This window comes from Mesoplodon densirostris, chromosome X (assembly GCF_025265405.1).
Source record: "Mesoplodon densirostris isolate mMesDen1 chromosome X, mMesDen1 primary haplotype, whole genome shotgun sequence".
Taxonomy (NCBI): domain Eukaryota; kingdom Metazoa; phylum Chordata; class Mammalia; order Artiodactyla; family Ziphiidae; genus Mesoplodon; species Mesoplodon densirostris.
In genome coordinates, this window is record NC_082681.1 from 16,538,182 (window position 1) to 16,563,917 (window position 25,736).

Here is a 25,736-nt window from a genome sequence, read left to right on the forward strand (position 1 = left end):
TCATTGCCTATCACTGTACTCTTGTGTAAAAAGGAACTGTTTCATAGGAAAAAATAATAAAATTAAAAGGACAATGGATCTGATTTTGTCAATACTCAGGAAGTCTGTCATTCAGTGCCAGGCCTATAGAAATCAGGGAACATTATTAGGACCTCATGAATTTCAACTTGACTAATGTGGAATTTTTTGTATTTCTCACATAGACTTGGATGAGGCTTTATGTAAGTGCAAATTCCCTCATTTCCTATATTGAAGCTTTGTTTATTTGCATTTTATCCTACTTCCTCCAAAGAGAAGCAAAACTTGGTTAATATGCAAGTTAGAATTTTTATTGAAGATTGTGTTTTCATCTTCCCAAAGACTAAGGTGATAAAGATGGTTCAAACCACCTGATGAAATTTGCATCACATTTAAAGAAATAGTGTTTAGTGAGAGAGATTTTGTCACGAACATTTTCACAGCTTGATTCTATTTCTCATTATATCCCAATTATCGAATCAAATAAAATGAAACCATTCCTATAGAATGAAACACATGAAAATGGCAAACTACCCGTGAAAATGAATAAAGAAATATCCATCTTTATTCCTATATCTTTCTCACCTAATCTAGCAATTCTTTCCGTCTCTCATTTTTTAACTAAAGTAATCATAGGTAGATAAATTAAATTACTATCTAATATTATTGCTGAAACAGAAGGCTATATGAGGAACAAGGAAGACTTCCCGACAGAATCATGCTGCCTCCTGGACTCCTGAGTATGGAGAGCATCTAATACAGTTAAGTAATGTGGCAGCAGTAACATCACCAGAGTTCACAGTGAAATATTTTCATTCATCCCCACTGGAGCTCCAGAGTGCTGAGTGGACTCAGCATCAGAGCTTGGAAAGCTAGAGCCTTACTTCATTGTAGGTCTCTCAGTAAAGAAGAGAATCACAGTTCAGATTTATGGAAGAGGTACAAAGCAAATCATTATTCTGCATCCACAAATGCCAATTATAGAGGAACACCAAGCATCTGACAGGGAGAGATTTGAGGGTTATACTGCTTCTAATAAACTTTCCCGAGCTCTTATTTATTCAATGTGCAACAGAACGAGAAGGCTGAGTAAGACAGCTCTGATAGGGATTGGAGCAAGAAGGGAAAATGACATATACTAGCCAAGCAATCACGCAGTTTGGGTCACTTGTTATCCATTTACCAGCTCTAATTCCTCCAGAAAATCAGTAGTAGTGGTAATAGACTTCTGGAAAGAACACAGTGTATATTGTCTAAAGGAGCAGAACTCCTCAAATGTCTTTCTGTTGGATCCTTGGACTGTACAAGATGGTCTTTGGTGCAGAAATTATTCTTCTCATTTGTATTTTTGTTGAGTGAATACTAAAGTGAGCATGTATTTCCTATGTAACTCCTGCAAATATAATAGCAAATCACGTATTGTAAAAATGAAAAATATCTTACATAGATAGAGCGGCATTCAAATAAAATGTATTCCATAGAGTACTTCTAGGAAGGGCACTCCAAATCATTGGCTTGCCTTGCTAGACAAGGTGTAAATTATTTAAACAAAATATACAGGTGGATTAACAAAAGATTATAAGGCTGCCATCACTTGTTTGCAACCCAAAGGATTTTCAGGGAAGGCTATACCATTTCACTTTTAAAGGAGTGGGTTCTAACAGTGATTTCCTTTGACAAATTAAATTGGAAATCGTTAATTTTATTTCCCCTGACCAATGATGAGTTAATAATCTATGTGATACATTAGACATGAATACTCCAAGTATACATTAAATTAACAAAAGTACATGGCTAATGGAAACAAGAAAAATGGTTATGTTTCCAATGTTTGTTTTACATTTAATTTTTTTAAATTTATTTATTTTTGGCTGTGTTGGCTCTTCGTTTCTGTGCGAGGGCTCTCTCCAGTTGTGGCAAGCGGGGCCACTCTTCATCGTGGTGCGCGGGCCTCTCATTATCGCGGCCTCTCTTGTTGCGGAGCACAAGCTCCAGACGCGCAGACTCAGTAATTGTGGCTCACGGGCCCAGTTGCTCCGCGGCATGTGGGATCCTCCCAGACCAGGGCACAAACCCGCGTCCCCTGCATTGGCAGGCAGATTCTCAACCACTGCGCCACCAGGGAAGCCCCTACATTTAATTTTTAAAAGATCACTCTATGGAACCTTTTTAGGTCATTGATTTAGAAGGTATTAATGTGATGGTGGAGATCTGTCATTCTTTTTTTTTTTTCAAGCCATTACTCATGTCCTTCACATTTCAGAAGGATTAGAGAGATAAGAAGACCAACTTTCAGGATTATATAAGATTGATAGAAAAAGCAAGCAGGGGGCTTCCCTGGTGGCGCAGTGGTTGAGAGTCCGCCTGCCGATGCAGGGGATGCGGATTCATGCCCCGGTCCGGGAAGATCCCACATGCCGCGGAGCGGCTGGACCCGTGAGCCATGGCCGCTGAGCCTGCGCGTCCAGAGCCTGTGCCCCGCAACGGGAGAGGCCACAACAGTGAGAGGCCCACGTACCGCAAAAAAAAAAAGAAAAAAGAAAAAGCAAGCTGGTATTTTACCATCAGTTTGAGTTAAGATCCTATATTTTGCCTTATATCATTGAAGTGTGATGTGGAGCAGTTTCTTTCAATTTGAGGTATTTGTCAGAATATGCAGGAGATGAGGGCTTCTACTTTAAAACATAACTTCCTCTTTAAAGACGGTTATGTGAAAAACATCAAGCTGTAATTATAAGGCTTTGTAGAAATAGTATTCATCACGCCTTAACTTATGAATGAGAAAGGTCAGTATCATTCTTTCCATTATATAAATTATGAAACCCAAGGTTCAAAGAATTTGCCAGACTTTAGTAAGAGTCTTAGTGAAATGGGGTGACAGAGCCCAGGATCCCTCTGCAATAGAACTCCTTGATCTAAAAGAATGTAACTGGACTTACAGAAGCTACTCCAGACACTTGAATGCACAAACAGTTTTCAGACAAACTGGAAAGTTCTTTTCTGTAATACTTTCTAAGAATGATAATTCTTCCATACTGGTCAATTGAATTCAAATTTGTCATAATTATAACTTTGGAATTATCTACCTAGCCAAAATAAATCAAAAATTTAATTTTAAAGGGACAGTTAGAATAATTGGATTAGGTAGGTGCTTTCATTTAAGTAGCCATACGAAAGGAAACAAGGTTTTCAAGGATTAGTTTCCCACATGTGCTGTGCACCTTAGCTGATAGCTGTTGTAGTGAAGGCAATTTCTGCTCGTAATTGCTGGTTGTATTTGGTCACACCTTTCTTTAAAGGAAACTTGTCTGTTTTGACAGGCTCACATTTTTTGCTCATTCTGAAAATGACTTGGGAAAATTACTTGAGTGCAAATGGAACTTATTTCACAGTCTGTACTTTCATGCTGATCCTCAAGAAAATAAACCAACCAGTTAAGCATAATAAATATCTTACTCTCAGCTCACTTTAAAAATCTAAAGCAAATCAATATGGTGAGATCTTCACTAGACTCTTCTGCTGTCTTCTCTAGTAATTGAGGAAGAAACAGAATCATCAAAAACCTAGAGTCATCAAATATTTCAGGTTGTGATTGGTGGCATCAGAGCAGTTATCATAGTGGGGGCTGGTGATTTCTTTCAGCAGGTGAAATACTGGAAAATAAACTGGATTTCTGTTGTGAATTCCCAGAATAAGCCTTCATAAAGCCCAGTCATCAGTAAAAGATTTGATTTCTTTAAGCATATAGCCGTACCCGTAAAGTGAAAAGTTGAGATAATAAAAAGTAAGCCATGTTACTCCAGCATCACACACGATATCATTGTATAACACTGGGTCAAAGTTTTAAAATATTTTCAGATAGATTGTGCATACCCATGTGACTTGAGTGAAAACTCCTATTACTGGCTGTTTAGGGGTAAAGGCAAATGTCCATCTTTACATGCTCACTCTGGTATGAAGTCAGTGCCTGCTAGAGATAAATCTGTGTTTGATTCTAGTAAGATCATTGAAGAATATGGAGTGGTTAATGTTATTTTAATAGTACATGGAGTCACATAGACACCTAATCTGTCAGTTAGTGATTTTAATGGGTTTTGTTTATTCATAATAAATGCGACCCTAGGAGGTCAAAATTGAAACCAGAGGTTCAATTAAATCTTTTCATTCCTTTCCAAGAATCTAGTATAGTACCCTGCCCATAGGCCATCCTTTAACCTATGCCAATTAATTAGCTTTGTTTTTGCTAAGACTGATTTTCTGTAATTCCTAAAGACAAGGCTTCCTTCAAGGAGGATGCTATAAAGAAGTCATTTTACCAATAGTTGGGAATTGAGCTCAGAGTGTACAGGGGTGATCTATGAAATACCATCATTTCTGAAAAGCTTCAATAGGGGTCATTAAATACAACACTAGCAGTCAGGCTGAGGAAGTTAGGCCTTAACAATGCCTGTAGCTGGCACTTTCTTCCTTTCTGTATATGGAATGTCCATGGTTAAGATGCCTCACCATGTTCCCAAATGAGGATTTCCCAGCCATCTCTGTTTTCCTGGACATTGTGTCTTTTTTCTCTCCACCTGTCATTTGTTTAATACTTTAGTAATAGCTACCTGGAAGATTGAAGAGAAGGCTGTTTCCTTTCCTCCCACCATTTTTAAAACCATTTTTACCCTCCAACATTAAGCTAGTGACCTGCTGGCATCTGCCAGAAAACTTACTCACATTAGACCCATATACTTCTTTCTGGTGACTGGCACTGTGGAATCACTGGCTGTCATGAGAACCCCAAGGTGCTATGCTCTACCCTCCAACAAGCTCAGGTGAACTCCTTGCCAACCAAGAGAGAGTGCCACAGGATGGCTCTTGTTTTCTGTTGCTATCAGCTGTGAGAAGCCACTGCAGCCTAGAGAAAGCCTTCTTAGAAAACTTCCCAAGGCAACTCTGTTCTTTTTCCTCCCAACACCTATGGGATTTCCATATGGTATTTCCTCCTATTCCATAGGATAAGCCCTGTGCATGTTACTGACATCCTGTGAGCATTCAGTAAGTGTCGGCCATTTCTATTATCAAATACCCAATGTTGTGACTGAGCCTATCTAGTGGCCCTCAGGATAAAATGGCTGTTAAACCTGGGTCTACCAAACTGCAACTCTTTCCCTGACTACATAGCTTAACTGTGTGTCCTCCAAGATCCCATAGTGTACTGTGATTACTCCTACTTCAGTACTCACCTTGCCAACAGTACTTGCACATTTATCTCTCTTGTTTCTTTACCCAGACCACAAATTCTGAAAGAGAAGAAAACAGCTATGTCTCATCCACTTCTGTAGCCCTAGTGCTTAGCTTAGTGTCTCAACTTTTCATGCATGTAGTAGGTGTTCAATAAATGTTTGCTGAGTGAATGAATAAAGTATCCTAGGATCACAGGTATGACCCCCACATGCGAGAGTGGCCCCAAAGAAGGTGTGCATTCTCCAGTTACACCCCCCAAACATAGGGTTAGCGTAACAACATATGTGCTGTGAACAGATGCAAAGCATTAATATTAGCAATTGAGCTCCAAATGTTAACCTCAGGTTGGATGCAACATAATCATTACACTTTCATATTAATTACACATCCTTTGATTGGATACTAAATAATTATCCTTTCACCCCGTCATTATGTAATATCAATACTGATTGGCTAAAATCTGTTTAGGATAGCAGCCCGTAAAAGGCAGTTTCCCTCTCAAGTAACTATCACACTCATAGATCAACCCTGGTAGCCCCTCCTTAGTACATCTTAACCCTTTCTCTCTTCACTTTTTCCACCTCCTATTGGTTGTCTCACCAAATTATACACCCAATCTCAGCTCCTCTTGTTTTCCTTTAGCCAGTTAGTAAGATCTGAATAAATATGTTTCTTGCTCTTTTTTTAATCTTTAGTCCTTTTACTCCTTTCATAATAGATTCCTATAGTAGTATATATATTTCCATCCATCCATCCATTCAAGCAATAATCCACTGATTGCCTGACACTTGGCAAACACAGCCCCTGCCTTCTCTGAGCTTAGAGTCAAATGGAAGAAACAGACTTTGAACTGTTAATTACAATCAAGTGCCCACTCAAGGTCCCCTTTACACTAATACCCAACCACTAGCAGATGAAGACTACCATGAACAGATCACCGTTGTAGCGCAGCACTGAACAGTAATTTTAGATGTCAGCATTAACAAAACAACAAAAAAGGCCTAGGAACTAGGATGTAGGCAAGAAGGTGCACTAGAAGGAGATGCATTTTTAGTAGTCACTAACCAAATTAAGCTCTTGGAATTCATTGCCTGGCAACAGGAGAAGCGGCTTCACTCCTCAAAAGCTGAGAAAGAGCAGAGGAGTGGAAGAGCATATCCAGAGAAATCCCCCAGGGATTTCTTAGCCAGATGTTTACCAGCTATTGTTTCAATTCTTGAAGGGAGAGGATCCTAACCTCTGCTCGAAGGACGACTGGTTAAGGACAGAAAGAAAAACCAACTTTACCCCAAAAATGAGTTCACAGAATTTCAGTACCTGCCACCACCCCATTTTCAGAACCAAACGCCTAAACCATCCCGAAGCAGATGTGATGCTGACCGCAGGTGTGAGTTGATTGTCAACCCCGCTCTGGTTCACACAGGGGAGTGACACGACTTTGTTAGCAGCTAACACTGCCCCGATGTTTTATTCAGGCACAGAGTAATTGTGCTTTATATGAATGCCAGTGTCCTACAGTAGTGCCCTCTGTTCCTGAATTTAAAACATTTGCTTTAGAAAATTCTCTTCCTTATTATGGGCTAGGCAGCCTAGTACAAATCTTGACCTATTTAATCCTCCCAACAACCCTATGAAGAAAATTATTTTTCCCATTTTAAGGGTGAGGAAACTAAGGCCGGAGGTTACAGTACTTGCCCAAAGTTACCCGGTTAGACAGACCTGGGTTCTAATTTGTGCTCGGCCACTGTCTGACTTGAAAACCTATTTTCTCAACCAGTGCGCAAAGTTGCCTTAATATAGAACATAAAATGAAGAAGAAGAGAGTGGAAAGTACGACAGTTCTGGGCTGCTATTTGCCATTAGCCTTTAGTTAGGATTGGTTATCCACTTTTCCTTTTCCCTGTGTGTCAAAATCAACAGGCCAAGATGTTTGATTGAAGTGAGTATATCTTAGAAACCAGTTTCCATGAAAAGAACAGCTAGAGGCCTAATATGCATGTTGCTTTATTTTATAAGGTTCCAGTATCTAGTCCATTAGTTTATATCCAAAAGAGACTATCTCACAGGGAATACAGCCAAACCTCTTCATTACACCTGGATCAGGGCCCTGAACCTCTACTACTGGCAAAACCATCCCAGGCATTTGGTTAGATAAAGTTCCTTCTGAGTCCATATTAAGCAAGGCACATTGCAGCAGGGTGCTGATGTTCCCGCTTGTCTCCTAAAATCATCCAGTGAGTGGAATAGTGGTAAGGTTTGCATTTATTGCTGTTGACAAATTTAAATGTTTATTTATGCAAAGTGTATTCACAATTGAACCATTCTTTTTTCTTTCTCCACTGTGCTTCCTTCCAAATTATTCCTTTCTCTAAACAACATCTAAAGTGTGGCACTGAAGTGGTTTTTGTATCCCATGGTACTTAATTAGCAAGTTGTAGCATTTATTTCTTCTTTAGCATCCCTCTTTCTTTAAAAATCGTTATCTTTGTTTCGGTAAGTGGAAGACAAAATGTGGTCCATGGCAAGGAAATGAGATGTGAACCCTTCTACACTGCATCTGTTCAGCCTGAGATGCCTGTGCTCTACACGGGGCAATGTAAGCACAAGTCATATCAGGCATTAAACCCCCATGAAAAACACATCAGAGTGAAGCACTAGGGCCCTAGCTAAACTCTTCTTGATATTTTAGTCTTTTAATCTTTATTTAATGTATTTTAATGAAATCATCAAAAATAATAGCATCTTCTTGGGAAAGACATATTCTTCATTTATTCTTTTGTTCAGTACAATGAACTGACATTTCTAATATGTTGAGGAGAAGATTGCACTTTCATATGTTACAAGATAAGCCCTTGAAATTTACTAGCCATCAGGATTTGCTGCTTTCAATGATTAATTACCTGTTGGCATACTTTTCAAAGGTATTATTCTCTTTAGCTATTTCCTTTCATCTTGACCTACCATTTTTTTTTTTTTTTTTTTTTTTTTTTTTTGCGGTATGCGGGCCTCTCACTGTTGTGGCCTCCCCCGTTGCGGAGCACAGGCTCCGGACGCGCAGGCTCCGGACGCGCAGGCTCAGCGGCCATGGCTCACGGGCCCAGCCGCTCCGCGGCATATGGGATCCTCCCAGACCGGGGCACGAACCCGTATCCCCTGCATCGGCAGGCGGACTCTCAACCACTTGCGCCACCAGGGAGGCCCTGACCTACCATTTTTTATGAATAGCCTTTCATGTATAGTTCAAAAGAATGTTAGTAAAGGTTTATTTTGTTTATCTGGGTAGAGTTGCTGGTTTATAATTATAATGCACTTCATAACCACAGTGAAAATGAACGCCCCAATAACTGTACCTCAGAGGAGCCAAAATATCATTTTATGACAAATTAATTCTTTAATACTTATGCAGAAACCTTCATAATCTGGACTAACTTGTCCCTTCAGTTTATCACGCCACCAGAATTCATCCATCTATTCATTCAGCAAATCTTTGTGGCGTGAATACAGAGCTTGAGGCACTGTTCCAAGTACTAGAATACAACAATGGACAAAATATAGTCCCTGTCCTCATGGAGCTTATGTTCTAGAGTGGGTAGATGGAAGTAGATATAAACAAATTCATACATAATTTGCTTTGGAGAAGAAACAAGCAGGGTTAGGGGGACAGGGCATGCTGAGAGATAGGGGCAGCTTTCATATAGGGTGGTCAGGGAAAGCCTCTCTGTTAAGGTGGCATTTGATGGACAGAAAGGAAGGGTTCAGGAAGGAAAAAAATTCTGACAGGAGGTAAAATTTACAGTCCCCCGAGCCGTACTCAAGAAAATATTCAAAAGAGGTATCAGCAAATTCAAAAGCCCTTAGGTGAGAATATGGTTGGCATGTTCAAGGGAAAAGCTAGGAAGCCAGTGTAACTGACATAAAGTGAAAAAAAAAGGGCAAGTGAGAGACGAGAATAGAGAAGTATCAATAACTGGGATCAGATAACATATGATCTTATTGTCCAAGGTAAGGACTTTGCTTTTGATTCTTGAGAAAGGAAGCCATTGGAGGGTGTTGAGTAGAGGAGCGACAGGATTTGCCTCATGTGGTAAATTATTGTTTTACTACAAGGGTGGCTTTTATGGCACTAGTGGCCACTAACACAGTCAATTAGAGGATGCTATCGAGGAATCTACGGTCTCCCCCAGCCCTCGTGGACTTTGCTTTGTTCTGCAGCTGCAGAATAAACATCATGGGCATTTTCTCCATGAGTCACAATGCAGTTGACAAGAATGTGTCATTAGCCCAGTCCAGCCCATCCATACTGCAAGGAGGGAAAAAAACGAGTACATTCCTTTAACTCAGGCATCAGCAGTGCAGGAAAAACAACTCCTACTGAAGTGAGTCAGTAGCATCTTCATAAATGAAAGCAAGCTTTAATGCCTTAAATGATGGCTCAGTGGCCTCAAGGAAGTAACGCACCTTCCTGAGCAGCTAATTTACTACCAGGCTGTGACTCAGGCTCAGGGAAAATCGAACCTATTATTGCTCACTCAAAATACAGTAAGCAACTTTGGATAAACATTAAGACTATTTAAAAGAACAGAGAGTTAATGTTGCTAAGAAGACAAAAATGTAATCTGCAGCAGTTCTCACACCGACTTTGTGTTTACGTCTGTCCTTTAGTGACGGGTTGCTGTGTATACACCCGTCTCTGCTTTCTCATTGGAACCGCACCGGTAATTTGATGTGTTGGTGCAAAGTTCAACACTGAAGTTCTGATGGCGTCACATCCATTTGATTTGTCCCCTCCTGGTTCTTTGTAACGCTAGAAAATTAGCAAAGTCCCTGACAACTGGGCATGGCCTATGGAGTCACCCCCAAAGCTCTGAGATTTGAAACTCTGTTAGTGTTCACTCAAAGGAGTATTCGTACTGTCTTTTATTCTTGTCACTTAGCTCACAGCCCCCCTGTTCATGCCTTTTCCCTATGATTTTCTGCAAATATCTGGCTTCTGAAAACATTCTTTCAATAAATCAGAATTGCAGAAAGTGTAACTTAAGCGACACCAAAGTGAATTTACAGCAGCATATTGTTGCTGGTGGTTGGAGTCCTAGTAACCTCGCCGTGCAAGACACTGATTTAACAATGGAGCCTTATTATCTTATATTGCCAGATGGTGTACAGTATCACTTGTAGTTAGCTACTATGATTAAATTAACTCGAGTTTGGCTAGTCATAGAATGTACGGGTTCTATGTTCCTTTAGGTAATATCACAGTGACAACTTTGATCATTCTCATGCGATTCTGAAGGATTTGTTTTTAGGTTTCAACATAAGCTATTATCATTCTAATCTATACCTTGACCTGGGATGGTCATACTTTTTCAGAGATTGGTAAACGCTTAGCTGCTGCTGCTGCTGACAGTAGAACACTTAACTGTAACAGATGAAATTACTAAATGAATCCTTTGCAAATGGAATAAATGCTCAATCAGGTTATCGTAGTGGGAAGATATTCACCCACAGTAGGTCTGTATCTTGCTTGGCCACAATAGACTATGGAACTCAATTTTGGTCTGTTGTCTCTCACCGTAAGAATACACTTGGGGGCATTGCATGAGTTCTGGCTGCAGCTTGGGAAGTGCTCTTTGGACAGCTGTTGGGGGACAGCAACTGCTCTCCCCAAAGTGCTAAAGCACCATGAGTATCCGCACCTACTTTAGGAAAAATGGTGCACGTGATAGGCACTCAAAAGATATTTGTTGACTTGAAGGCATATAACCCCCATAATTATGTAAGATAATCGGTCTTCATAAGTCAACCAGAGATGATACTGCACATTCTGCAAAATAATAAACATTATATAAAGATGTTGTTCAGAGAAGCTCTGGTTCACTAGGCGAATCATACTTTGGGATTCTGTACACACACCAATTCCTTTCTGGGGCCAGAAGTTTTACCTGCTTTACCTGGAGAATAGTATCGAGTAGCTAGGCTCATGTGAACGTGGTTTGTTTGATATGAACCAGCACGTGTAACTGAATGTCTTCTATCCTTTCCTGAACAATTGGCATTTGAGAGTCAACCAGAGAACAAGGCTGGGCTTTCTCCAGTGGTGAGCTTCAGAACAGAGAGGAAATGGATCCATGACAGGCCCAATTGGATGGTGAACCCATACAACCCTCTCCCAGGAGACATAACTTGGGCAGAAAAGGAAAAGGCTGTACATCTGGTACACCCTGTCTCCCTTCCAGTCATCAACTGTTTATTATAGTCGGAAGTCAGCAAGTCAGCATTTAACCGGTTCTGCCTGAAGCTCAGTGAGGGAGTTTCATTCTGAGGACTGTGATCTCGCTGAAGGGCCATCTCCTTCTCTTTCTCTTGGGGAAGGAGTGTCGTTTGCACCCTCCTGATGCAGAGGGATATAGTAGGCACCCTCCCAAATGTGTTCTCTCTGCGGGTTAAAAAAAGAGAAGCAATCCAACTGCTGATGTAATTCATGAATAGATGATGCAGCTTCTAATGACTTGGTGATACGATTTATCATGTCCTAATCACGTGCACGTAGAAGAACCTATGTATGGAATCGATAGGAGCCATAAAACTAAATCCAAATATATTGTGACCATTTAAAGTTTTAGCCCCCTTGATTATCTTTAAAGTAATATATACAGCAGATTTGCCAGTATAGATTTTTCATCACCAGCCATCTGGTATAAATTAGTATGAGATAAATAATTTAGCTTCCTTCTGTTCAGATACAATTTCATTACCCTCTTCCTCGATACTGTGAAAAGTCTTCAGAAATAATCAATTGTAAAGTGCTTTTTGCATTCCAGCCGAAGTTGAGCCTGGAGGTTCCTGGCATGCTGACGTTTGACTCTTCTTCCTCCGTGTGCCATGAAAGGAAGAGGTGCCGATTATTAGCAAGTGGCCCCCAGAGAATTGCATACCCAGGGGCAGCCCCTGCTAAGTCACAGTGCGTGGAACCATGACATGAGGTTGCTCGGTTGTTCCAGAAGTGCAAGGCATTTGTTTGAATTAAAAAATTAAGAAGGATGCAGAGCCTAAGAAAGCAACTCAAGAGAGATTAGTTATGTATTCCCCGTGACCCAGTAATTCTCTCTAATCACAGTGAATATCCCAGCTTCCGAAGCACACTAATTGGTTTGGAGGAGATATTTTTCCATTCATAAGAAAAATCTCTGCTCCTTTTGGTCCTGGCCTTATTTCTCCAATCTGGCTGGATTGGAGGAATCGCATGCTAAAGTTGTAGGAACACATGTGCGCGATTGTGGAGGGCCTTGAACACCAGGCCAGAGAGTTTGGATTTTATCCTGTAGGCAGCAGGGAGCCCTTAAAAGATTTTGAACAGGAGGAATGTAAAAAATAGGACTTGATTTGGATGCGTGTTTAGTATAAGAGTGCAATGATAAGGTATATTGCGGGGGGTTATGGTTCTGTTCACAGCATGGATATAACTGGGGAATTCATCTCTACTAGGTGTCTAGTTCAGCTTTTACAGCATGCAAATTTTCAGGGCCAGCTGTAAGAGCTTGATGGTAAAAGAACAAAGTAAGAATTGATAATGTGAATATAATTGTAAAGAGAGGGATTTTAGTGGTCAAGATCACTGGTAACACAGAATAATAAGCATTTTAAAGGGTGACTGTAGAATTATTTGTTATTTTGTTGGAGTTCTTTGAAGTCACTTCTATGCTATATAATTACCTTAAGTTTTAAGTGTTCCTTGCAGGGATAATTTATGTATTTTGCATTCTCATGCAAATGCTTTAACAGTCTACACTGTTGAAAATGGAAGCTGAAAATTATTGCAAACAGGTCATGGTTGTGCAAAGCTTATGAAGTATTAATCATTTTGATATATCCTCAGAGTTTATATTATATTCTTGCATTGTGTTTTCAAACTCTGGTAATACTTAAGGTAACAAATATTTGAAAATTGAAATTGCATATTTTGATAAAGAACTGTAATTTGCCTATCTCAGAATTGAATGTCATCAAAACCCTGTAAAAAATTAATCTAAAAATGTTGCGGTATTTCAGGAAATCTAGAACAGACCAAATTTAATTTAAACTAAGCTATCAAAAGCTCAGTTATGAATTGTAGCTGGATACTCGGTCTAAACACTCCTGTAAAGCATTGCGTTCTTAGAATTCAGGCTTCCCTGCAGTGGTTTCTCCCTAACCATAATATCAGGTGATGATTATAATAAACGGCATCACAGGTGACCACAGTTTGGTCATAAATAGGGAACCGTTGTCTTGTTTACTGCACCATAGCTACACATCTGAGCATTACATTCCTCTTATGAAAATATAATTCACTTTATGATAGCAACGTTCATCTTTCAAAGTATCTTATTTTAATAAGCTTTGCACTCATCCTGAGTTTCTCGAAAGACCTGGATTCCCTTTTTCTTTTCTTTCAGAGATGGATGTACATTACATATAGGAAAATCTCTAGGAAGAAATAGGTTTATTCGTTTATCAGTCTCCTCTATAGATACTAACAGAAGAACAACCTGCCCTAGGTGGCTTCTCAGATTTTACCCTGAGGTTTGAGCACAGCTGGGAATTGGGACAGGAAACAGATTTTCTCCAACAAGCGAGATGGCTCACTTTCCCACCTCCCCTCTTGCATGGGGTGGGGAATAGCAGGCATTTTTCAAAGGCCACAGGATTACAGAATTGGGAAAAAGAAGAAATCATCGCATGGACTTTCTCTTTGTTCACTTCTTGTTCTCTTTTTGTCTGCCACCCCCGTCTGTCAGTCTTTCTGTCTCTATTGCGAGCGTATGCACATACGCAGGACTCTGATTAGGCTGTTTTACCGGTTACCCACCTCTGTGCCTAGTTTCAGTAAAATCGTTCTGGGGTCATCCCCTAAAAACTCCGAGTGTAAAGAGGTCCCTGAAAAGAAAAAGAAAAAAAAAAAAACTCAAGTGTGCAGAGACTCAGAGATGAATATTTTGCAATAGAAGAATGAAGTTTTCATGGCATGAGCTAGGAGAATGTTCCATGGACACGTTTACTTAAGATCCATGGGAAGCTGCCTGGCCTGCTGGAGAAGCCAGGCCAGTGGCAGACAGGCTGGCGGGCTTGGCTTGGGCTCTGAGTTAAAGCTCTTCCTTCCCTCTGCAGCCCAGGGCCAGTTAGCACTGCTGGGTCCTCGGTGTTTTTCAGCCCTTAGAGATCAGGTTGCCTTAAAATAAGGGCCTCTCACATGTCAACAGCAGCTACCTTAAACAGATTTCAGCTTCCTCTGGAAGGAGCTGCTTCCCTGCTCTGGATTCATTCTCTAAAAGAAAGTGTGAAAGCCAGATTCCAGTGTATTAATATCTCTGGTTTCATTTCTTCAACTGTTAAAAAAAAGGTCTACCAAATCCATTGTAATCATTACCTTTCTTATCATCATCATTGTTAAACTGTCCCTTATCTCATTCGAATGTCAAAGCTGTTTAAGCAGTTGTAGAAAACTTTAAATGTAGGTACTGCTTAAGCATAAGGTACTATTAGATTTTTCAGTATTGTTGTTAATAGTAACCTGCATTATGAAAGTAGAACTAGCAAAACACTGGTTTAGAACAAAAGAAATGAGATAATAATGTTGTACTTTTGTGGCATAATAATTAAAATGAGACATGTAGATGTCATTTGGGCCATTAATACTGGATTAGTTCACAAATCTCTTTAATATCATGTGGGTTCACTGATACACATTACAGTAATTCCAATTTTAGAATCCTAGGATATCTTAAGCCCCATATTAAGAGCTCATGTATTGTTACCCTTGCAAAGGAATCACTAACGAAAGCAATCCTCACCCATATGGTTAATGTGTAACACGAATCTCTCTGTGAACTGGAAAGGTGCTTCTCTACTCCGTTTGTTTGCACTGACAACCACTAGTTTTCATACCAGTTTCAAGTTGGGAGGAGGCTGCATTCTCCTTGCTGTCACATGAACAGAAAATTAAGTCAAGGCAAGGGATCCCGCAGTCTGTGAGCACCTACACGTACACTAGCTGCTTTCCATGCCCTCTGCAGTCCTCCCTGGGAGGCACGTGATGCTATTCTCCTCTTAGAGATGCAAGATCAGAGCCCAGGTAAATTGCCCAAAGTCAGAAATCTGGAAGGTGGAAGAGGCAGGTTGAACAGAGCTCTTTGGTGTTCAGAGAGCCAGGGCTCATGAATAGGAGGAAGAGCTGAACCTTCAGCCAATGTTGGAACTGTCCATTGAGAAGAGAATTGACATCACAGCTCTTGTCTACACAGTGACTGTTTGGGTGAAAAGGTGCACTTGCAATTGAGTTCATAAAGGAATGGCTTGTTAAGGGCTACTTTCCTGTGGCTTTCTCACTTGTGAGGTGGTAGAACTCCTCTCTCAGGCCATTCTGAGGCTGTTACAGAGGCCTGCTGTCGAGATTAAGTCAGATCGTTAGATACGCAAAGGGTCCTAGGCTCCTGGGGTAAGGAGTAGTTGAGAATGAATTCTTCCATTTGAGTCTTAACTTAATGAATTGACTACCCCTGAGTACTACTGACTACCCCTGAGTACTACTCAGACTCATGGTAAGTGACTGTCTCAAGCATCCTTTCATGAGCTCCTTTCAAGGGGCAAATATTAGTGGAAATGTGCTCTCTACATAGAAAGAGGACTCTGTAAGATGTCCTATCCCCAGAAGTCATTTGCAGGTGTTATGTGATGTGGCAGTCCAATAGCCCTCTACGACATCTTTCTCATCCTTGGTTTATAGATGAGGCCTGTGCACCCTGCCCTGTGATTCCAGGTTTTCTGGTTTGCAGTGGAAAGCAGGCATTAGTGATTTCCTTCTGAACAGTGGCATTGCTTTCCTACCTGTGCAAGAGAAAAAAATAAGAAGTCTTCTTTGAAAGTCTTTGAAGAAGTAGACTCCTGGCAATTGTAAATGACTCTCTTCTACAGAGACAGACCCTATCAAATCTAACACAACCGCTATCCAGTACAAATTACCACCTTCAGAATTGCCTGTAGTACTAGAACAAGCTATGCACCCACGTGGATATGATTTTTATTTTTAACAGGCCACCTACCTTGCCAGAGTTTTTTCAATTGATCTACGCAGAAAGAACCTTTCTCCTTTGCATGACAGTTTGTTGGATGTCTAGGAAAAGTTTTCAGAGTTCCCAGGCTTTGAATTTTCGGACAGGAGCTTGGAAGAGCTATTTAAAAGGATACAACCTACTAAGTTTATTCTCTAACTGACTACAAATACTTCCAAAGTCATTCTCTTGCCGATGGGCTTAGATCCCCCTGTGAAGTTATCATACAGAAGAATCTTGCCACAAACTAGAAAGCTTCACAGTAACGGAGAATAGTTAGCTAATGGTCACAGATTAATTCCAGTAACCAGCCAAAAGACAGGAAAGTTTATTTTTAGAAATCATATCTGATATTTGATTCCCCTTTCAAAACACATAGGTCAGCCCTGCTTATAAGAAAAGCCAACATCACGAGTTAATACACATAATAGACAAAGTTGGAGAGAATTACTCACTTTAGAGAATTATTCTTCGGTTGAAAAAAATGCTTTTCCACAGATTTTTGTTCAACAGCAAGATTTAATCTAGTAATATTTAAAAAAATAATATGATGGCCACAGTCTCTGTAACATATCTTATGTAAAATAAAATCCATCTTCTGCTAATTGGGTTCTTAACCAATCTGTATTCTTCTACAAGGCTTGGGTCAGACTGACACTGCCTTGGGCCAATTATACAGCCCTGGAGACGTATGGCCTGTCCCTCTTCTTCGTCACAAGTCTCAGCAAGTTACTTCCATTTCAAAATGTATCTGCTGACCAGGTTTGGAGCTGAGTGAGGCCTTAGGATCATGTAATTTTTTATCACAACAAAAATCACCCCTCTTAGGCTCTGTAAGGGATATGGTGTTTTTGTTTTGTCTCCTGCTTTATTGTATCTTATTTCAGTGCATTTTATAAAACAAATTGTAAAATTTGACATTGCATGAGACTTCTCTACAGAAATATATGACAATCCAGAACAAGCCAATACCAAGGACTCAATGAAACCCAGGGCTAAAATGTGGTCATATCCGCATCCTAATTCTGTTTTAAACAGGGCATCGGTTGACAAACTCATTAACTTTTTTTTTTCATTTTTTGTTTGTGAGGAGTTGAGAAAAAGCAATGCTCCGCTGCCCTATTTTGTGGGCTCAACATAAGGTAAATGAAAATGTCTATTAGATATCTTGGAATACAAAGCTGCTACCAAGAAGTTTCATTATAACCATATGAGGAGAAATAGTCCCATGTGCATATTCTTAATTATAATCTGTGTTTCTTTACAAATGGTTGCCAGTTAGCATGGGTACTTTGAAGTCATTTTGTGGCATGGTATTTCACGAAGCCCATTTTTCAGCACTTCATTTTTTTAGTGCTGTGGCTTGAAGCACTGCAGCCTTTTCAGCCGACTGCAGACCAAAATGACAAATGGAAGGAAGCAAAACAGTTTTCGGGGAACCAAGCTTGGAGGAGAACACTGAGTGTCATTCATGTGCAGTCCTAATTTTTGGCAGAATTTATCTCCTTCCATGTTAATAAAACACATATAGGCAGATCCTTTCTTTAGAAATTGATTCCAGGGTGAAAAGAACTTCGAAAAGAAGAGAGAATTTATTTATTTTGCCTTGGTTTTCTGGGCATGTATTATCAGAGTAATTCCACGTTTCATGTGTATGGAGCTTTACAATTTTCAGAGCTTCTTTCACATACATCATCTCATTGGCTCCTCATCCATCCTGTAAGGTCAGGTGTTCCCTCCCCCTCCCCCGCCATTTTACAAAAATCAAGTTAATAGAATTTAGTTGCAATGTCTGCTATTTGCAGACCCAAAGACCAACAGTATCAGTCTAATGCTTATATCTTGGTTACCAGGAAATCTCTTTACTCTTGCAGCTTTAGCATCAGTTTTGTCCTTATTGGTCCCCCTTCTCTTCCTCCCTCTCCACCTCCCTCCCTCCATCCTTCCCTTCCACCCCTCCCTCTCTCCTCCCTCTCTCCCTCCCTCTCCAGTTTTTTCAATTGAATTCATCTGTAGACTGCTTTCCTCCTTTTATCACCTACTCTTTCTGCCCTGGCAGGCAAGTTCTGACTTGTCAGTCTCTCCTCTAAAACAGCCCTCTATTCATACCCCGCCATGTTTAACCTTTTTTTTGGATCTGTATAAGCTAGCTCCCAAGTCCTCTTCCTATGATATTTCATTCTTTCTGTTATTTATTTCACCAGAGTTATATTGATCATTGACTCTAAGCCAGGCCCCATGCTAGGAGCTGCCCTCAAGTATCCCACAGTCCAGAGGATATCTGAGTGAACAAACCAAACTCTGCTTATCCTGAATTAATAATTTTGTTTAGCTACAGTGCACTGGCTAAGTATTGATTCCCTCTTCCCCAACCTCTCCTTTCTCGCGCTTTGATCTTAGTAATAATGAAGTTCATTCACATCAAATATACCCTGGGAGAGAACATCAAAATCCTGAATATAATAATTAATCCTGGATTTTGAAATCACCGATAGAGGGGAAGCTTATATAGAGAATATAGGTAGTTACAGTGTCACCCCCCATATTTTAAAGATTCTATTTTGTTTTCTTTTTTAACAGAGTTGAAAATCTAATTTTAATTTGCATATTATTTTCTTTAGGCTGGGGAATAATTGACACACATGAGTCAGACCTGCTTCAATAACCTGCTAACTTTAAATCTAGAAAATTAATTGTCATCAGAACGTGGCTGAGAATTAGAAGAGTGACCCTTGCTATTGGCAGTAATTGTTAAATTAATTGGATCTTCAGGCTACTGAGAATGTGGCCAGAAGAGAGGAGGAAAAGAGAAGGAAGTGAGAGGATTAAAGGGAGAGATAGGTCAGTTATAATATGTTTATAGCATCTGCTGAAAAGAGGAAATCATGTTTCACTGGGTTCATTTTTTAAAGTTTCTTTAGATGCTCACTCATCGATGTCGAAACTGTTTTTCTGTGTTCTGTGATGCCAGTGAAAATATTGCATGTGAATAGAACAAAATGAATTGAGAAACATTCACCTCTACCAGTATTTGTGCGCTTGACATAGCGTATACATATGTGAAAGCTTATATTCAATGTTCAGGCTTTGTTCAACAGTCTAGGACCTTAGTGTTCCCATTTTATGTATGGACAACCTGAGGAGACTCTGCTGCTCTCTTGAGATCCAAGGAAATCAGCGCAACCCATTTACAAAAGATTTCTTTTGAGAGAAATGTGTTCAAAGGAAATGCTTACAATAGTCATGGCAGGACTTCCCTGGCTGTCCAGTGGTTGAGACCCCACACTTCCATTGCAGGGGGCACAGGTTCAATCCTTGGTTGGGGAACTAAGATCCCGCATGCCACATGGCACAGCCAGAATAGTCATGGCACTCCTCAAAGCCTACTGAGGTACAGACTCAAGTGAAACACTGCCACCCTATCTGTTGGTAGCATAGCTGAAAATACAAAAGCGGGGGGGGGGAAAGTATGAAAAACCTGACATTAAGGCCTATGTTTGCAGAATGACTTCTTTTAATCAGGAAGGCACTTAGTCGTGGTGTGTGTATTGTGGTATCGTAGATGTGTTTAGGGCACGGGAATGACGTACATGATATATAGATGTTTTTGAGCTCTCACCTTTTTGGATATGGCTATTGAGGCTACAGTTGCACATCACCTGCTGAGTGACGAGCCCCTTACTTGGCTCCCTTCAAGGAAGCCACCATCACAGCCCATGCTTCTTCTGAACCGGCTCCAGCTCCAGGAGGCCAGAGAGTTACGCATCTCCTCCGTACTTTGCCCTTGGTGCCAGGGGCAACTCAAGGCACTGTTGCTTCTTCTGACCCTAAAGAGGATAGCAATTTACCCAGGTCCAGAGCCTTTGTTCTGGACCAAAATGCTTTGTAGCACACCATTGTATCTGGGGATTCTTTGCATATATCCGATGTTACTGATTGTGTTAATGCCTTATTCTCTTGCCTCTCAAAGTCTGTGTGGAGGTATGTCCTGATAAGGGCAGCTGACCATCACCATCTGTAGCTGTAAGTATTGTCCTATATGCTCTATTGACCTGATGTTGAGGGTTTCAAATGTTTTCTTCTTGTCAGTGATACTTCAACCTCCAAAGAACTATTTTGCCCTTAATAGTGAGTAAATTGGTAAAAAAGAGAAGTATTAGGTTTTGCTCCTGGATCTGCTCATTCTGCAAATGTAGATTCTTCATTTGTCACCCAAAATACGATCTTGTAACTAACTAGTATGGATTCCTTGGACAAAAAAGTTCAATATTCACTGAGAAAAAAACTAACCTTGAACTTTAAGGGGAATAGAGATGTTGATTACAGAGAAGAGATTTTAGAGAGATTGAATATCTGTATTTTTTTCAGTTATTCCTCTGAATATTACTAACATTATTCCTCTGAAATTAGTAGAGATATGCAAGAGAGGTAAACAACTTTTAAGAGAAATTGATGCATAAAAGGTTAGAAGATATAAAGCACCTTTTCTTTTGTATTCATGCCAAATAATTTCTTAGTGGCTATGTAAGGAATGCTTGACATCTTTTTAATTCATTTATTATGATAACAGGTATTTATCTAATGCATATTAAATATAGAGCACAATGACTGCTGCCTCTGTTTAGTGCCTACTGTGTATCAAGGCCACTACAGTACCTTTTTCGAGAGCGCTAATAATCACCTTCAGGTCAATCAAAGGAGATTGATTCCTTGCCAGATGTCTACCTGGTATTCTCTGAATAGGGCTTCTCTGTTTAGGGTCTGATCCAATTTCTGTTATTTCTGTGAACCACTGCTGAGACAGAGAGAGGCAGCTGCACCCCTCTTCCCTTTGGTGGCCCTTCCTGTATTGGGTGGGATGTTCACATCTTTCCACATTTGATAAAAATCAAGCCTCTTTTGCCTATTCCTTCCAGCACTGGATAAAATGACAGTGTCACACACAGAGAACAGAACACTCCTTTGGTGGCTTCAACATTCTTTTTTTGACCTTATTTTCCTCCCTCTCTACTGAGTTCTTGAGTCCAAATTTAGTGGTGATGACTAAGAAATTGCCAGGATGTGACAGAGCATTCAGTTCATTGAGTCCTTCCTTGCCATTTTCCAATAGTTGTAACAATTGCTGAGTTTTTTTCCTCCTCATGTTGTAAGTGCCGGTATCTGTGTAGTATCTGCTATTCTAAACAGTTACGAAGTCACACATGCAGGGTCTGTCCCTGCAATGACAACCTCCTTCTATATACAGCTGATTTCGTTCTATGGTATTCAGGAAATTCCCTGCAGACTTTTTACTGGTTGATACTTCTGAATCCTGGAATTTCCGAATTCAATCTGAATCTCTGCAATGCAGATCCTGTAAGCAATAACCAAGTGGTCTGCTATGTGCTAGACAGTATGACCAGTCCTTTATGACTGGAAGGTGGATTCAGAAATAAGACAAATTCCTTGCCTTCTGGAGCAAGGAATGCACACGCCTGGGTCACAGGGCCATGCTGGAGATGTAGACAGAGTTTCCGGGAGCACAAATATGAGTGTCATCGGTTCTGATTGGGAGAGATCATATATGATTCCAGGGGCAGTCATATTTGAGCTAGACCTTGAGGAATGAGAGGAAAGCCAGTAAGTAGAGAGGTACAGAAATGACATGAATGGCATCTGTAAAGGCACAAAGGCACACATGGTTCTATGGTGGAGAACAAGGCATGGTAGCGACTGAGTTGTGAAGATCTAGTTATTTACTTATTTATTTATTTATGGCCACACCGCACGGCATGTGGGATCTTAGTTCCCTGACCAGGTATCGAACCCGCGCCCCCCTGCATTGGAAGCACAGAGTCTTAACCACTGGACCGCGAGGGAAGTCCCTGAATTGTGGAGAATTTTAAATGCCACGTCAGGTTGTCATTTTACGCTAGGCAAGGCGAAACCAACATTCTATACAACTGTCCTCATCCCTAGAGGACCCATGGAGACTATTTTAGTCAGACTTCTTTGTAGACATACCTTGGCTTTCCCTATGTTGAGAATTCTACAAAGAGGAACATTCACAGCCCATAAATAGAACACTTTCGTTCCTACCACGTGATAGTTGCCTTCGAAGTACATTGCTTCTTGAGTAGGTTGAAATTGTGTGAATCTTCTGAGGATCTATCACGTATGCCCCTAGGCTGAAATTATGCCAAAAGATGACTCTTATCCATGCACCCTGGAAGCCAGATGGGGGAACCAGTGAGATTACTGAGTGAAACAGATTTTGTGGATTTCCAGAAAAAAGTGTTCAATTATTTAACTTTCAGAAAAAGGCTGCCTCATTTGAGGAATCTGTCCCTCTTTGCTGAAGTGATTCTGATAGTAAATCACTGTCTGTTGCTCAGATAGTGTGCTTTGCTTGGAATGCTATCTAACATGAAGGAAGGTAGGACCATGGAGACATCATTCAGAAAAGACAGGTGTCCAGAAATCTTGCAATATTTTTATTGCAAGGTGGTTTTTTTTTCAGGGTTTTATCAAAACGTATTCCTGATAATATCTCAGCAAAATAGTACAAATCGAATGGCTTCCTTAGTGCCACTTTCACGTGTAGCTCACTTCGCATTTTCCTCATCATCTTTTACTCCAAGTGGACCCACTGCTAGTCTATAGATTACTTAGAGATTAAAATCTGCTGTTCATTTCACTTTGCTTATAAATGGATATTTTAAATAGCTGTTTATTGCATACACACACATATTGCAAAACGTGAAAGAAGGTTTTCTGGGGTTTTTTGTTTGTTTTCAAAAACAGTCTATTGGGTCAGGAACCCTTCTTTTGTATGGGCAAGTCCAAAGAATACATGGCCACGCACATGGCAGGAAATCACGTTGCTGGGTTCAAAGTCTCCTGGCCTCCTCTCTCATGTCTGCTGGTAGAATTACTGTAAATTCCTTGTTTCTATATTGATTTGTGTGAAATGTTACTGTAAGGCAAGGATGAGGTGATGAGGGAATTTTTTTTTTCTTTTTAAGTCAAGGTCCAATGATCTAAAGAAAAAAAAATCAATTTGGTTTATCTAAAAGTAAAAGGTAGTCTTTCTTTGTAGCATCTCTTTAGAAATCTAGGCAGCCAGCATTGTAACAGTATAACACAGATTTCAGCCTGGGGCAATTGAAAATTATAGTACATAGTAACTGGATAATCTATGAAAATTAAGTACAAGGATCAGATGTTTATTTTCTCATATTTAATCCCAAAGGGAACAAAGCTCCATGTGACAGTTTTATACTTGTCTTTTCAATCTTTGGCTCCTGTATTTTTCCAATACATTACACTTAGGTGGCTGGTTCTAATTTTTCCATTACCTTATTACAAAGAGAGCTAATCACTGATCAGTAGCACTTGCACTTAGGGCCTTTTCGAAAGCATCACATGAAATGTTATATATAGTTTTAGTTTCCAATGATAATAGTTTCTGCTATTAAAATAGAACAGCAGTCATAACAAGCTCTAACAAAGTATGTCCTAAACTCCTGAAGGATGATACCATATGGTTCTCCATGAAATCCATAGCTATAAATATTGAGCTTTTGTTTATTTACTTCTCTTGTAGGAACATTTCACACCTGAGTGCAAATTCAAAGAATCGGTGTTTGAAAATTATTATGTGACATATTCATCAATGATATACCGTCAGCAGCAGTCAGGCCGAGGGTGGTATCTGGGTCTGAACAAAGAAGGAGAGATCATGAAAGGAAACCATGTGAAGAAGAACAAGCCTGCAGCTCACTTTCTGCCCAAACCACTGAAAGGTAAACTTGATATTATACCAGCTATGGATTAAATGAGTATCAGTATTGAAATCAATCCTTTATCACGCTTTCGAAAGTGGAATGTAATTCTTCCATACTAAGGCATTTATACAAAAATTCAGTAACATTTTACACTTAAAAAAACACTAAAGCATTGACAATAGCATCTAATCTCCTGATTTTAACTTTTCCATAGTATATCTGCACGTGGTAACACCTTTCTTATGTGGAGATAGCTTAATTGCTAACTCAGGACAGCCAAGAACCCCAAATTATGCCAAAATGATCCCTGGACAGGAACACAGGTGCTAAAATGTGTGCATGCTTAACACTTATCAGAAAGCTCCTTGGGCCCATCTCTCTAAGGGCCCAACAGTATTGTCCCAACAATTTTCATTCATTCATAGTTTTGGTTTTTGGTCATTAATAGCAGCTTAGTAGCAGATGAGAAAGAGTGAGGGATAGGAATGGGCTGCAGGAAGTAGAGACGTTAGAAGGAGTGAGATGTGGTGGAAAAGCGGTAGAAAATCCAGGCAGAGAAGAGCGGTTTACAGGAGGGGCAGACATACAGTCAAATCAACACAGCGCCCTTTGACAGCACATTTTCTGGAGCCAGATTACTTGGGTCCAAAGCCCAGCTTCCGCCTTTACTAACCAGATAGTCTTGGGCAGATTATTGAGCTCAAGTTCCTTCTGTAAAATATGGATAAAAACACCTGCCTCATGGGATTTGCATGTGGATTAAATGAGATAACACACGTGAAGCACTTACAACAGTATCTGGCACGTTCTAAGTGCTCCATAAGCGTAAGCCAGGGCTGTTATTTACAGCACAACAATAATATTTACCATTTATTGCATTAAGAACTGTGCTAATACTTAGAGTCTTGGAGAGTTTCATTTTAAAGTCTGAGAGAAATCAGTGTTTGAAAATGTTTTCACTTTTAATATTTGCCTTGCACAGCATGCAGTAGATCATATTTAAACTTCTAAGAGCTTTATTAAATGCATTTTTCATTAATCCTCTCATATATCTAAAACCATCAGTGATGGAAATTAGGCATTAGAATTCTCTACACGCTTCTGTACCAAGACTGGATTTTGCTTCATCTGGTCCAGTCCGCTCTCTACTGAGTTCTTGAAAGCGGCTTTTTTCAGGTTTGGCCTCCAGCCTGGAAGCCTAGTGGGCAGAAGGAAAGTTGAGGGCCAGTGAGGTGGCCTTTGATGCCCTGTCTCTGTGCTTTGCAGTGGCCATGTACAAGGAGCCGTCTCTGCATGACCTCACGGAGTTCTCCCGATCTGGAAGCGGGACCCCAACCAAGAGCAGAAGTGTCTCCGGTGTACTGAATGGAGGCAAATCCATGAGCCACAATGAATCAACGTAGCCAGTGAGGGCAAAACAAGGGCTCTGTAACAGAACCTTACCTCCAGGTGCTGTTAATTCTAGCAGTCCTTCACCCAAAAGTTCAGATTTGTCCATGACATTTACCAAACAAACAAGGCAGAGTTCACTACTCTAATCTGCCATCAAACCTTCTTCTCATCCATACAGATGCCCCATAATTTAGAACGAGCTTGTGCAAAAAAAGAGTGCCAAGCATGATCAGTGAATTAAATCTGG

At 40.2% G+C, this 25,736-nt stretch overlaps 1 protein-coding gene across 2 annotated transcripts in view; it reads left to right on the forward strand.

Annotated features, from left to right (window-relative positions):
- FGF13 (fibroblast growth factor 13) overlaps nt 1–25,500 on the forward strand; it is a 201,396-nt gene extending 175,896 nt beyond the window's left edge. For both annotated transcript variants that reach the window (XM_060087047.1, XM_060087046.1), the window contains exons 4-5: nt 23,917–24,115; nt 25,364–25,500. In XM_060087047.1, coding sequence (XP_059943030.1) covers nt 23,917–24,115; nt 25,364–25,500 — 336 coding nt within the window. The remainder of the gene's footprint in view (nt 1–23,916; nt 24,116–25,363) is intronic.
- The last annotated feature ends 236 nt before the right edge of the window (nt 25,501–25,736 follow it).